We start from the raw sequence: 13,607 nt of genomic DNA on the forward strand, positions 1-13,607 counted from the left end.
ACTGACACCACTCAAGAAAGTCAGTCAAGACAGGGCCATGATCAAGAACATCACCAGAGACCAGAGAAACTATGACAGAATCATCAGCAAACTTAATGACATGGCGGTTCTCATGGAGGCTTTGGCACATATTTGTGTACAATACAAACAACAAGGGATACAAAATGCAACCCTGGGGTGCACCAGTGGAGGAAACCAGAGAGTCAGACAGAATGCTGTTGACTCTAACTTGCTGAGTCCTGCATGTTAGAAAGTCAATTAGCCATAGAATCAAAGTTCCATCCACATTCATATATTTAAGTCTCTCTGCCAGTAGATGTGGCTGAATTGAGTTGAAGGCTGAGGAAAAGTCAATGAAGAGCAGCCGCACTAACGTCCTTGCACCTTCGAGATGACTGAGTGTCAAATTTAGGAGGGTAGCGATTGCATCATCTACTCCTCTACCTGACCGATAAGCAAATTGGAATGGGTCAAGGATTGGATTGACACAACTCAGCAATTCAGACTGAACTACTTTTTCAAGGGCTTTCATGACCAGAGATGTAAGCGCGATGGGCCTGAAATCATTAAGTTCTTTAGGTGACTTGACTTTTGAAACAGGAACGATGACGGATTTTTTCCACAGGGCAGGTATCTGACAGAGCTCAAGAGATTTTGAAAAGATATAACAAAAGATGTCTGCCACTTGCTCCGCACAGTTTTTTAGGACCCGTCCCCCAATACCGTCAGGGCCAGGGCTCTTCCTCTCCTTTACTCCTTTAAAGAGTTTTACAACCATAACTCGATCGACATGGACAGTGCTTTTTGGCTCAGTTACACTGTTCTTCAAAACTGTCAATTCATCACTGAAATCATGAATATCAAACCAATTGTAAAATGAATTAAGTTTGTTAGCAAAGCTAAAGTCAGATCCATTATTTACTCCAGTGCTGATAGGATTCTTATTAGAACCCCTCCCCATCATGGTTTTCACACCGTCCCAAGCAGAGCGAGAATGTCCTGAAGTAAACAGGCTTTGCACTTTATTTTTATAATTAATTTTGGCAATCTTTATATTCCTTTTCACCTGCTTCTTAAGTTCATTGTACAAAATCAGGTTCCCAGCATCAAAACTCCTATTCCTCTCTATTATTGAATCTCTGACTTCTTTAGAGAACCACTGCTTATTATTGGGAAATTGAAACAATATTTGTGGGGAATGGTCAAATCCTCACAAAACCTTATGTAGTCAGACACAGTTTCAGTTAATTCATCTAAATCTTCACAAGCATCTTTGAAAATGTCCCAGTCGGTACAGCTGAGGCACTCCTGGAGACACTGGGTGGAGTCATCAGACCATATAGGAACAAGGCGGCACTCAGGTTTGCTCCTTTTAAGAATTGGCCTATAGTAAGGCATCAAGTAGATGACGTTATGATCGGACGTACCAAGTGGCGCTCGGCGGAGGGATCTATATGCCCCTTTAATCGAGCCGAAACATAGGTCAAGACATTTCATGCGTCGTGTAGGGCAAGTTACATATTGCTCAAAGCCACAAAGTGATTTTGCTGGGTTACAATGATTAAAATCACCCATTACAAGATTGGGCGCTTCAGGGGAGATCCTCTGGAACCTCCGCACAATGTTTGAAATCGTCCGAGTGGCTACGTCAGCGTCGGCCCTCGGGTGGATGTAAACAAGAGTCACAAACAGCTGGGGAAACTCACGTGGCAGGTAATATGGGCGCAAAGAGATGGATAAAAGTTCAACATCTGGAGTGCACAACGACTCCCGCACCACTATAGTCTTGCACCAACTTTTATTGACGTACAGACAGACGCCCCCTCCGAGTGACTTACCGGTCACCCCGGGGTCTCGGTCTAATCTAAGCGGCGCTCCAAACCCAGCAAGCTCCAACTCATCGTCGGCATCGTGAGCCTTAAGCCACGTTTCCGTAAGGGCAATAAGGCAAGAGCTTTTGTATTCCTCGAGGAACTGGACATTAGCTCTGAGCTCGTCGATTTTTCCTCGCAATGACTGGATATTGGACAGCATGACGGTGGGAAGGGGGATACGGCGATGGCCTTCCCTCTTCAGCCTCTGACGGACTCCACCTCGGCGTCCCCTCTTCCTCCAGCGGACGGGTTTATATGCAGCATTCTTCCCCAAAACTGGCTTCTCACGGACAATCTCCGTTGGAAATACTGCCGATGGATCAAGTGACCCCACATTGGAGTTCTGTAATAAGAGAAGAAAATCCCGACTGTATTGGATTCCTTCTCCAACACACGTGGACCACGCCAGATGAAGCAGAAAGGTAAGAACAACACAATATCCAAGTAGAAACATCTTGGCGTATGCGCTGTACTGTGTTGATGATCTCCTATACCGTGTTTACAGAGGCTAAAAGTTCGTAAAAAGTCCATAAAAACTTAGACGCCACAACCACTCAGCTCCACACACTCTGCTGCTGCTGCTGTCGCCATAACCAGCGCCATGTTTGAGATAAGTGATGTTTAAACATCGGGTGGCTGAGTGATCTCACGTTTAGTGCAGCAGGTTATTTTAACTTTAAAATCTTTTTATCATCCAGGTATTATCATTACACTTGAGGTTTGGCTAATCTATTAAATTATATAACTGAATTTCTGAAGAAATATAACATTATTCAGAAGTCAAACTGATTCTTGAACATCCTTTGAAGCATGTCAAACACATATCTCCTCCTCCATCCGCTGAAGAGATTAATTGCAAGATGCTTGATGTTTTCTGCAAATTAACTGTGTGTACATATCGTTATCTGTCAGACAAGTGATAGAAATTTTAGTCTTAATCCCTACTGATCAGAAAAAAGCTGAATGTCTTTTCCTGTATTTATTAAACCTACTTCTACTTTTTATGAGAGAACATTTGGGAAAAACTAAAGCGACTCATCAGCTGACATTCTTTGCCTTCGGTCACTCATTGGAATTCCAAGCAATAACCATTAGTCTTCATCCGAGTCAGACCAGTTTGGCTGAAAAGCTCGTCTGAAGTGTACTGTATGTGATCACAATTATTCTGCTGCAGGTTATCTCTTATGTTGATTTCTGGTAATATATTAAAAGTAAAATATAAAAGTGAAAAAATGAAATCATACAATGCTTCAGATATAACATAATAAAGACCTCTGACAGCAGTATAAACAACACTATGTACAAGTTATTATTATTATTATTAATAATAATAATAATAATAATAATAATAATAATAATAATAATAATAATAAAAATAAAAATAAAAAAAATTTCTGGTATATTCTGCTGTACAAAAAGAAAAAACAGGAGTGAAAGAGGCCGGGAGTGCTTGAGGAAAATCATGAGGAATACGTGAAAGTCATGTTCGTTTTTTTTTTTGTTTTTTTTTAATATCTCACTATGATTAGATTTTTTTCTAGATCTTTTTTTTTAAGATGAGATTTTAAAAGAGTTGGCCTTTCAGAGGTTTTGTTTCCAACTTCAAATCTTAAACAATATAAATGAAAGCAGCAAAATGTCTTTTCCTGTATCTACTAAACCTACTTCTACTTTTTATGAGAGAACATTTGGGAAAAACTAAAGCGACTCATCAGCTGACATTCTTTGCCTTCGGTCACTCATTGGAATTCCAAGCAATAACCATTAGTCTTCATCCGAGTCAGACCAGTTTGGCTGAAAAGCTCGTCTTAAGTGTACTGTATGTACAATATTTGTCCCCAGGGCAGGCAGAATTTTGTTTTTACTAGAAGTTCAAGCATAACTTTATCCTATTAGCCAAATACTGCAACACCGTAAGCAGCTAAAATCAAAACTTGCAAATTTCTGTCATTTATTTGTAGTTTTAAAATGAGCTTCTTGGGCCCATTGATCTGAAATCTTGCTTCTATTGAAATAAAACATTAGCAGCATCAAAAGGGGTTTTCTCCATTCACCATGTTAAATACCCTTATTAATAATTAATTAGTTCATAAACTGGCTTGACTTTAGTAAATATAGAGAATATCAATTACCCTGACCTGCTGAATCTCTGTCCAGATGCAGGACTGGCTCAGTTTTTAAGTTTGCCCTTTCCTCCAAATGAAAAATCAAAACTAAGTTCAACTTAGCCTGTCATGTTGAAATATCTCAGACTGGATTCAAGAAAAGATAAACCATCTGGGTTTTCAATACTTCTGTGAACTGAGAGGGTGAGTAATATCGAAGATTTGCTGCCAACATGAGCCAGACAGCACAAATTAGAAAAGGATAACTTCCCAACAGCGTGGGTTAAAAGCAGCCTCCCTCATCCAGTCTGGCATTAACTGGCTCCAGTATGCAAAATGTAACTGGATTCCTCCGTCTGGACACTGCACGGCAGCAAACACAGAAACATGCAGGCTGGCGCTCTGCTCGCTGCTGGAGTTCTGCCACATTACTCAGCGTATCATTCACCACATGGCTGTGATGATCCGACTCGGCTGAGTAAGGGTCAGATTTATTCTGTTTGGATTAACAGCAGTGGATTAAGGAGCTGAGTCATCCTTTGGCTAAATATCAGTTTCTGTCTTCATTTTAAATCAAGACTCATTTTTCTGTGCCAAAAGCCACTTTCAGCTTCAAACATTTATGTCCATGAAATTTCCTCATTAAACCTTACAGTTCCTGTTCACCACAATCTGAGCTGTCTGATCCATAACTATGAATAGTTAGTTTGCACTTGTACAGCAAACTTTAGTCTTGTTTAAAAATCCATTGTTATGTACAATATTCACATAATAACGTCAGAAAAACTGTTCAGTAAGATGCAACTGGGAGCAACATTGTGTAATGTCATATTTTCTGGAAAGCTAAGGTGCATACAGACCTCACTTTAAGATCTGTTTGGTTATATCTGCTACAGGAAATACCTGTACCTGGCCAAAAAAAAATTACAGTCACGGCCAAAAGAAAAGGTCTAATAATTCTTTGTACTGCCTTTACCTTTGATTACAGCAGCATTCAACGTCTCATTGTTTCGATAAATTTCTGCAATATCCCAAGATTTATTACCACCCAGTGTTGCACTCATTTTTCACCAAGCTCTTCTTGTGTCGATAATGGAAGAGTCCAACCACTACGCAAAGCTTTCTCCAGTATATCCCATACATTCTCATTAGGTTTCAGGTTTAGGGTCTGTTGTGGCCAAAGACAAGTGTCCAGCTCCCTAAACCACTCTTGCACAATCTGAATCCAGGCAGTCATCTTGGAATATGGAATAACCTGCTCATTCTGTATATTCAGGTTGCTGACCTCAGTCTTTGAACATATGTCACAGAACCTAGAGCTGACCAACTGCAGCAACCCCAGATGCCAGACTGCCCCACAGGCTCATCCCGTTGGCAGCTCTTATCCTGATGCATCCATCACTCTGTATCAGGGTAGATCTGGACTCATCAGACCTCACAACCCTCTTCCATGGCTCCAGAGTTCAATCTTCATGCTTTTTTTCTGGTTACCCTCACTAATTAGTGGTTTTCTAATGGTTACACAGATGCCCAGTCTTAATCCATAGAGTTTTCTTCATATTGTTCATGTGGAAATGTCCTTAGTTCTACTATTAAACACAGTCCTGATTTCTACTGGTGTTTTTTTTTTTTTAAACCATTTAATTTCACCAAACATTTAAGTGATCACTAATCACTATCCTACAAGAAGTTTTTCCAACCACATTTCTTCAGGAAAGATGATTGTTGTAAACTATCCTCTCAGTAATGCTGAAAACCCAAAGTTTAGTAGTTTATGCAATCTTCTTAGATGTTTTCTCTGTTTGATGTATGCCAATTATTTGATAATTCTTAAACAGACTAACATATTTTCCAAACCACAGGATGTGTTTTTCCACATGGTGGTTTAAGAAATGAGAAACTGCTCAATGCACCAGTTAAGGTCAAATAAGTTGCTGCTGGCTGACATATATTGCCCATGCAATAGGAGGTTTGTACCTATTCGTTTAGTTAAATGCAGGTGGCGGCTGCTTTTTTGGCGAGCCAGTGTATAATTGTTGGTTGTCCACAGAGGATTAGCGCAGATCCTCAGACTAAGTGGTTGAAACAATAGACTTCTTTGTAAGATACTGTAGTTTAAAATGAGGGTTTGAAACCAAATAAATAAAGAGTATTTTGAAACTGAAAATGTTAAAGCTTGTTGACCAGTTTGATTATGTATTTCTTTACTGTCTAAGTCAAAAATATGACAAGTCATGACAACAGCACAGCTATTTAAGCTACCAAACCCAGACAGGACTTTCCATCTGCACCAGGAAATGGATGAAGAGTTGCAACATTTCCTGTACATATTTTACTAAACACATACAATACTTTGCTACATAAAATATAAAGATGTGAAACTTTTGTTTTAAAAAAAACGTTATTCAATGAAGCCCCAAACAGTGTGTCCATAGACAGAGATGAGCTTCAAACAGCCACAGGTCAGGTTCTGACAATATATTCACGTAGATAAAAATCCACTTATGGCAACAAGAAGCAGATATTGTACCTGTAACGGTTAAAGAGCAGCAGTTCAAGCCTGAGGAGCAGCTCTGAGTTGGGTAAGTTGACACCTGAGTGCTTGATACAAGGGGCAGCCCATTATACACCAAATACAACAGACCAACTGTTTGCTCTGACCAGGAGCCTCTGAGTGTCTTTTATGTTTGTCTGCTGGTTCATTTTTGTAATTGTGCGTATCTGACAATACGTTTGTCTGCAGGTGACTCGTGTGTTTGCCAGTGAACAACAGAATCTCTATAAATGGTGTCTTTCTCACATGGTAGCCTGATCTCCCAAAAACTGCCACCTGTTCAGCAGTCGTTGACGAACCTCTTAGCTAGAATTACATGACGACAGGCAGGAAAACAGTTTGCGTTGACAAAGAACCATGACAGCTTCAACTGGAGTTTTATTAATCTGGTGCACCAATCATCTGATTTACCACCTATTTATCCTAGAACTTATACCTCCTTGCTTTTCTTCACCATCATTTTTATGTTTAGCTATCTGGAAATAAAAAATAGAAAAAAAGCCATTTACAAGGCTTTATTTTATTCCAGTTTTTTTTAAATGTTTAATTTCATGAAGATCATTAGACTTACAGATGCACTACAATGTGAACTTTCAAAACTCTGCATGGATGCTCTGACAGGACATAAGAAAGATTTCAAAACCTCAAGTTTAAGATCCTTAAGTAGTAAATCTCCAGGCATAACTGAATAATAAAGCCGTTACAGCTGTAAAACATCTTGCATCTATTTTGCATGAAGTAACTACATGCACATGCTTCTAAAATACCTCTTTTAAAAGCTGCTTTTGGTTTTAAGAACAGAGAAAATAAAAAAGGACATCAAGGTTAAAATGATTTGGAAATTTATGGCAAATTTCACAGCTAAGAATCTTATTATGCTGTAGACCATCCTCAATCCTGGTCCTCGAGGACAGGTGTCCTGACGGTTTTCCAAGTATACCTACTGGAATACACCTGACTGACTCAGACAAGCTCTGCACATGCCTCCATTGCTTTGAATGAGATGTGTTGCAGTGGGAACACTTGGAAAGCCTGCAGGACACCGGACCTCGAGGACCAGGACTAACGATCCCTGCTGTCGACAATCCCACGTTTTTACTAGCTGTTGACGGCCCTGGAGTTGAACTTAAATCATATGTGCTTCTGTAGAGACTAAATGGTGCTAAAAAAGGAACACTTTAATAAATACAGTTGTCTGATTTTTCTAAAGCACAGTGTAGAAGAAAACTGAATGTAAGTAACCTCACAGTATCGTCCAGTGCGCTTAGCATGTCTCAGAACTGCCAAGTCTGCACATAAGAAGAAAAAGAGCACCATCAGCAGTTTCTCTAACTCATCTACACAGAAAAGACGCCAAAGTGACACATTAAGTAATGGAAAAGGCCATTAACAAAATGTGACTCAGAACAGCAGAAGGTAACACGGTGGTACTTAAACAAACAATGCTAATCAAAGAGGGGAAAGTAAACCCTGAAGTGTTCCTTAAAAACTTGCCATTGACATGCTCATGAGCAGCTCATGTACAGGAAGGCCTGGTAAGCTTTTAAGCTTTCTTCTCAACGTTGCCTAGCTCTGCATCCACACTTTCATACTTTCCAGCTGAGTCAGATCAGAGCCACAACAGTCTACCGCAATAAGCAACTAAGCAGTTTGACTGGAGAGCCAATGCCTTGCTCATGGGCTGTGAATTGATTTGGTCAAACCGATGGGAACTCTTCAGAGAACTAAACCAGACATTTCCCTGTTAAGTGCCCCACTTCTCTGACCTTTCAGCTACTGCTGCACACTTAACACACATTTCACTTGGTTATGGTGGTGACGAGTACAGACCAGTGTGCATCAGCACGCTGTTGTGACAAATATAGGTTATCTAATTGCAGCCTGTCTGATTTTATACACATCATGGAAGGTTCAGCTGGCCTCAACAGGCCAGATGATTAAAGCCTGGAGTTGTTTATACCCGTATTTGCTGGTTTTATGGGTGAAACAAATGCCAGCAAGGGCATGGGACCTCGTGCCAGCTTTTGGGAAGCATGTCAGGACAACAACTTCATGAATCTCTCGGTTGTCCAGGATATACAAAAGCTCTGCTCTGCCCTGCAGTTGCAGACAGAAAGACAGACATGTTGGCCTTTCTGTAAGAACACACAGCTGTACATGTGAGCACAAGCTCTCACCCACACTTGCTATAGGACTTCCTTTTCTCTCTCACACACACCAAAACCTCATGACTAGCCCCAAGCAAAATAGTTTGTCCAATCCCACAGCTCAACAACAGAAAGCACAGATGTACATGCATACCTGTTTATCACACAAGTGGGGTTAACTGATTCCTCAGAGAAAAATTAGTTCAAAGCTCCTAAACGTAATGTATTCATGTAAAAGTTGTTTACATCAGAAGCTAGAACTTTTTTTTAAATCAGCATATATACAGCACACGTGTTTATAATATTTGCCAGGGTGAATTAAAAGAAAGACAAACAAACCAAAAGGAAAATTTAAAATGCAAATAACAGCAGTCTTAGTACAGATGCAGGTTTAGCAGGTTGGATAAAGCCATCTATGTTTGGAAGCTAGAGAGAGATGAGCGCAGATACAGACATAACCCCCCTGAAGCAAAGCACAAGTTGATTTATTACCTCACTTCACAAGAAATCAATAGATGAAAACATGAAATGGGAAAAAACAGGAAGCCCAAAAGAGAAGAAGTAATGTTTCTTGTGCCAAATTATGTAGACTAAATACTAGAACGAGCTACAAACAGCAGTCCAGAAATATAATATCAATATCCCAATTTTCTAACTGGACAGATGCAACAGTTTCCCAACTACTAAAGAAAACATGTAATCCTCCCATTTTGTGTAAAACATGAACATATAGTCTCTAAAACTGGGTCACTTGTGATAACGATGATGACGTTCATATTTGATGCATTTAACTGCTAGGGATCTTCTGATTTAAAAACAGAAACACTTGGACAACAGGATAAAATTAGAACAATTTCTAGATCTTAAATCAAACAGTGAATAAAACGAAAAAGCTTTACTTTTAAAGTACAAAAAGTTTTAAAAGGATAATCTGTGGCATGCAGGATTGAACAATAGAATGGGTGCGAAGGAAGGAACAAAGAGTACAAACATGTAAATTGTGGACCTGGCTGTGAACATACTGGCTGTCATATCATGAGAGCTGTGACTGAATAATAACTTAATGTGGTGATAATTATCTCAGAACATGACAAAGCAACAGGAAGATGCGTTTCACAGGCCGAGTTGTGCAACACTGTACTTGATATGGTCTCAGTGACACAGAAGCTTATGAAACAGAGCAGCTAAGAAATACATTCATGTCCTGTGTGGAATTAGAAATATGCACCAACATGTAAACATAACTATGTACAGAAGCAAAATGCATGATCATTTGATTGCTTTTGTGTGACCTATATTTTTAATATTCTGCAATAAAATGAACCAAAACTAAGATTAACTTTGATTAACATGTGAATAAAGGTTTTTCTAAAGTGTATTTTTACATTTATCAGTATATCTATATATCTTAAGGTACTAAAATTAGCACAAACTTTTTCAATGTCATATCGTCAATAACTCTGAAGCTAAATGAACGTATGAGATGGCTTAATAACTGAAAGCAGCAGCCAGCTGCAAATGTTTGTTACAATGGATAAACATGGGTGAGACAGGGTGGGGGTGGGAGGAACAGTGGAAATAATGGAAAGATGGGGATACGGAGGACCCCCTCTGTTGCCATGGTGAAGTTACGGACATGAGTGGCTTGTGCTTGACTGAGGAAATCGCCTGCTTTACTGTGCAGCTTACAGATAAATTACAGCTTTGACTTCACAACATTTTTTTGCTAAGGAAGAAAACTTGCTGCTTTGCTGAAGTGAAAGTTGCTAATATCCTTTTAGTTTCCCAAATAATGACGTTCACAATCAGAAAAATGACTATCTGCTCTCAATCATTAGAAAAACTACAATAAAGATTAAATAGTATCAAATACCTTAAAAAAAATACCTTCCATTAAGTATTCTGAATCAGTACAAATTATTTGTTGTTCTTATAGTTATCAAATGTGGGAGATACTCCAAGAATGGTTCTTGTTTTCATCTGGAATCTCTCTAAAATTATTACTTTTTTTTAATATATTATTATGTTCAGAAACAAGCAGAAACTGCCAAATTAGGAAATTTATTATTCTTATAACAGAGGCTGCTTTTTTTTTTTTTTTTTAGCAAAGTAAAAGTGATATTTCTTAGTTTTGACAAACAATGATTGCAATTTGGGGGTGTTTCCATTGAACGGTGTTTAGAGATTAAGCCGCAGTTCTTGTAAAATCTCATTATGGGGATGAGATTTCGCTAAAATTGCAGCGTATCTAAGGTTGCCACGTTATTAGAATTAATTAGGGGTTTTCTACTTCCTGCAGAAAATTTGCTTTTCACTCATTTTCTTTCTGTTTTTGTTGGGTTTTTTTTTTAGCTCTTTTCTTAAAAAAATTCACTGCTGCTTGTTCCACACCGCGCCATCTTTACTGGAAATGAACTGGTCATGACACCCCCCCCCCCCCGTCACATCCGAGGATACGTAAATGCGAAAAAAGTGTTTACTTTACAGTTTTGTGATATATTTCTCTATCGAAACGACTGAAAAACCACCTCATGAGAGGGTAAAACTTTTTTAAAGATATTTGAGACTTTTTTCACAATGTGGGTGTTTCCATTAGCGTTTTTTTTTTATTGCAATATTTAGGTTTTGCACAATTATAGGTGTGATGGAAACACACCAAGAGGTGCTTTAATACAATACAGTAGACTTTAAGCTAAATTTAGTTCATTTTGTTGGCTATACACCTGGGTGTGGCCTAACAAAAAATGTTCAATAAGTACATATAAATATAAAAATACTTTCCAGATTCTGTTTCCCCTGAAAGTACTACTGGTTCCCAGTAAAAAGGTGCTGTCAATAAACACCTAACTATAAAAATCCAAAGAGTGGACTGCAGAACAACGTTGCAAAATGCAAGTTGGAAGCAGGGGTGTGGGTCATTCTACTGCCATCTTTTTCACGTGGATGATATTCACAATTTTACATTAAACCTTCAATATAAACTAAGTTTCATTCAGATCTGCCTCTGAGGTCATATCTTGTCCACCAAATAAGTTTATAACCATTGTTGCAATAACAGAACATTGCAAACCCAAAGGAAACCAGTTACTAAAGGACCGGTTCTCTGGGAAATGTTCACAGCATCTAAACAGGAGACATGCAACGACAGAGGTGATGACATACCCTTAAAATAACTTTTACAAATAGGAGGGAAGTCTTGTGTATTTTGTTAGCTGCTGGCTGGTGATTCAAACGGAAGGAGTTCTTTGTTAGAGCTTCAAATCCAAGTGGACTGAAGGATATTTTAGGATGCTTTGGTTGGCGCAGGCTAGGTGCCCTTGAATAAAGGTGGGGGACTTTCTACAGCTGCACTTCTGATGTCAGTATGTGCAGATGTGATTATACAGATGTTTATATTCTATCAAGCAGATATTGTCAAGTAGCTGTTCAATGCAAAGTCCAGTGTACCTAAAGCCTAGATGCTGCCACATTAAAACAGCAGCAGGGGAAACCTGGCTAGCCTGACACAGCAGATTTTGTGATATTGTGCTGCCGGTCGCTGAGCTGTCTGTTACAGGTTCATTAGATAGGAACAAGAACAAATCAGACAGTACAGAATATGCTGAAAACACGGTGATGAAGGAGGGATGGAGGTGAGGTATGGGTGCACAGTGGTTTGGGTGTGGAGAGGGCTGGGTGGCCTTCCATCAGAAACATTAATTATTGATCAGCTGGGGGAAGAAAAACATGCACAGCGAAGACACTGATGGATTGAAGGTGAGAGAGTATAGGAGACTTTTTTTTATCTTTAGGGGAGAAAGTCACTGATCAACATGGTGCATTTAGCTTTTAAGAACTATCATTGTAAAACGGGTTTCAACACCCAATCATCTCTCTCCAAAACCTCCCATTTCACCCTCCATCCTCTCCTCTCCAGTCTTTTCAATTGCAAGCAGTCCCAAATGAGCTGGAGGAGATTAGTGTGTCTGTGTCGCCTTGCTTGATTGCAGCTGTTGTGTGCACATGGCAGCCTAATCTCAAGGCCTGATGGCTGAGGGTGTTATTATCATCAGTTTCTTAAGGAAAACGCTAATGGTAACCTTAACTTGCAGCTAAAGGTGACAAACAGAGCTGTTTGTGTGTGATAATTTACTTACATGGTCCGGGTTCCGCTCGTTCCCAGGCAGCGCTGCGCGTAAAGACATGTTCGTCCCCGAGAGAAAGTCGCCGTCCAGGAAATAAAATAGGTTTGTGTTCGGTTGATTAAAAACAAAAACAAACTCAGTTAAACCTGGCTGTCAGCCCCTCCAGGCTCTCTCTGTGTGTGAAGGTAAAAACTGCTTCCCTTCTCACACAATCCCCATTGTTACAGCCCGTGAAAGCAGCACAGATCACCGACACGGTGATCCAGTTTAGATTGATGCGTAAAAACAAACCTGGTTCGCTAAAACCACCTCATGTCTGTCTGTTTTCCTCGATCCAAGCCTGTCTCTTCTGAGGACACAAGAATAACACCCCAGACTGAACCCCCCACTTATCTTTTCACTTCCCCCCCCCAATCCCTCCACAACACTACCGTATCATTTGGGTTGACACTGGATGGAGCAGGAGAAAAAGAAAAAATCCCGGCGATCACCGGGGAACAAAAAGCTGTGTCATCCTCAACTGAAAAAAGCCAAAAAGCATGAATATTGGTGTAAATGGTAAAAGCTTGAGATGGAAACACGGTGGGCTCTGTCCCTGCGACCACTGCTGGTCGAGTTCAGAAGAAAGGCGAGTTTCCCTGTTAGCTAATGGGACCTTTTCGGATGATAGAGGTCCAAACGATGGCTCCCACGAAGGAACAGTCACTGAAATAGGAGCAGAAACAAACTGAGGCAGCAGTTCTGACAGCCGAGATACAGACTTGGGAAATAAATCAATGAAGAAAGCGGTGGATGTGCAACCT

General features: G+C 39.8%; 1 protein-coding gene across 4 annotated transcripts in view; it reads right to left on the reverse strand.

Annotated features, from left to right (window-relative positions):
- mark4b (MAP/microtubule affinity-regulating kinase 4b) overlaps positions 1-13,145 on the reverse strand; it is a 55,920-nt gene extending 42,775 nt beyond the window's left edge. For all 4 annotated transcript variants that reach the window (XM_079246443.1, XM_079246442.1, XM_079246444.1 and 1 more), the window contains exon 1: positions 12,817-13,145. In XM_079246443.1, coding sequence (XP_079102569.1) covers positions 12,817-12,864 — 48 coding nt within the window. In that variant the 5' untranslated portion in view covers positions 12,865-13,145. The remainder of the gene's footprint in view (positions 1-12,816) is intronic.
- Between the last annotated feature and the right edge of the window lie 462 nt (positions 13,146-13,607).

This window comes from Telmatherina bonti (assembly GCF_933228915.1).
Source record: "Telmatherina bonti genome assembly, chromosome: 9".
Classification (NCBI taxonomy): Eukaryota; Metazoa; Chordata; class Actinopteri; order Atheriniformes; family Telmatherinidae; genus Telmatherina; species Telmatherina bonti.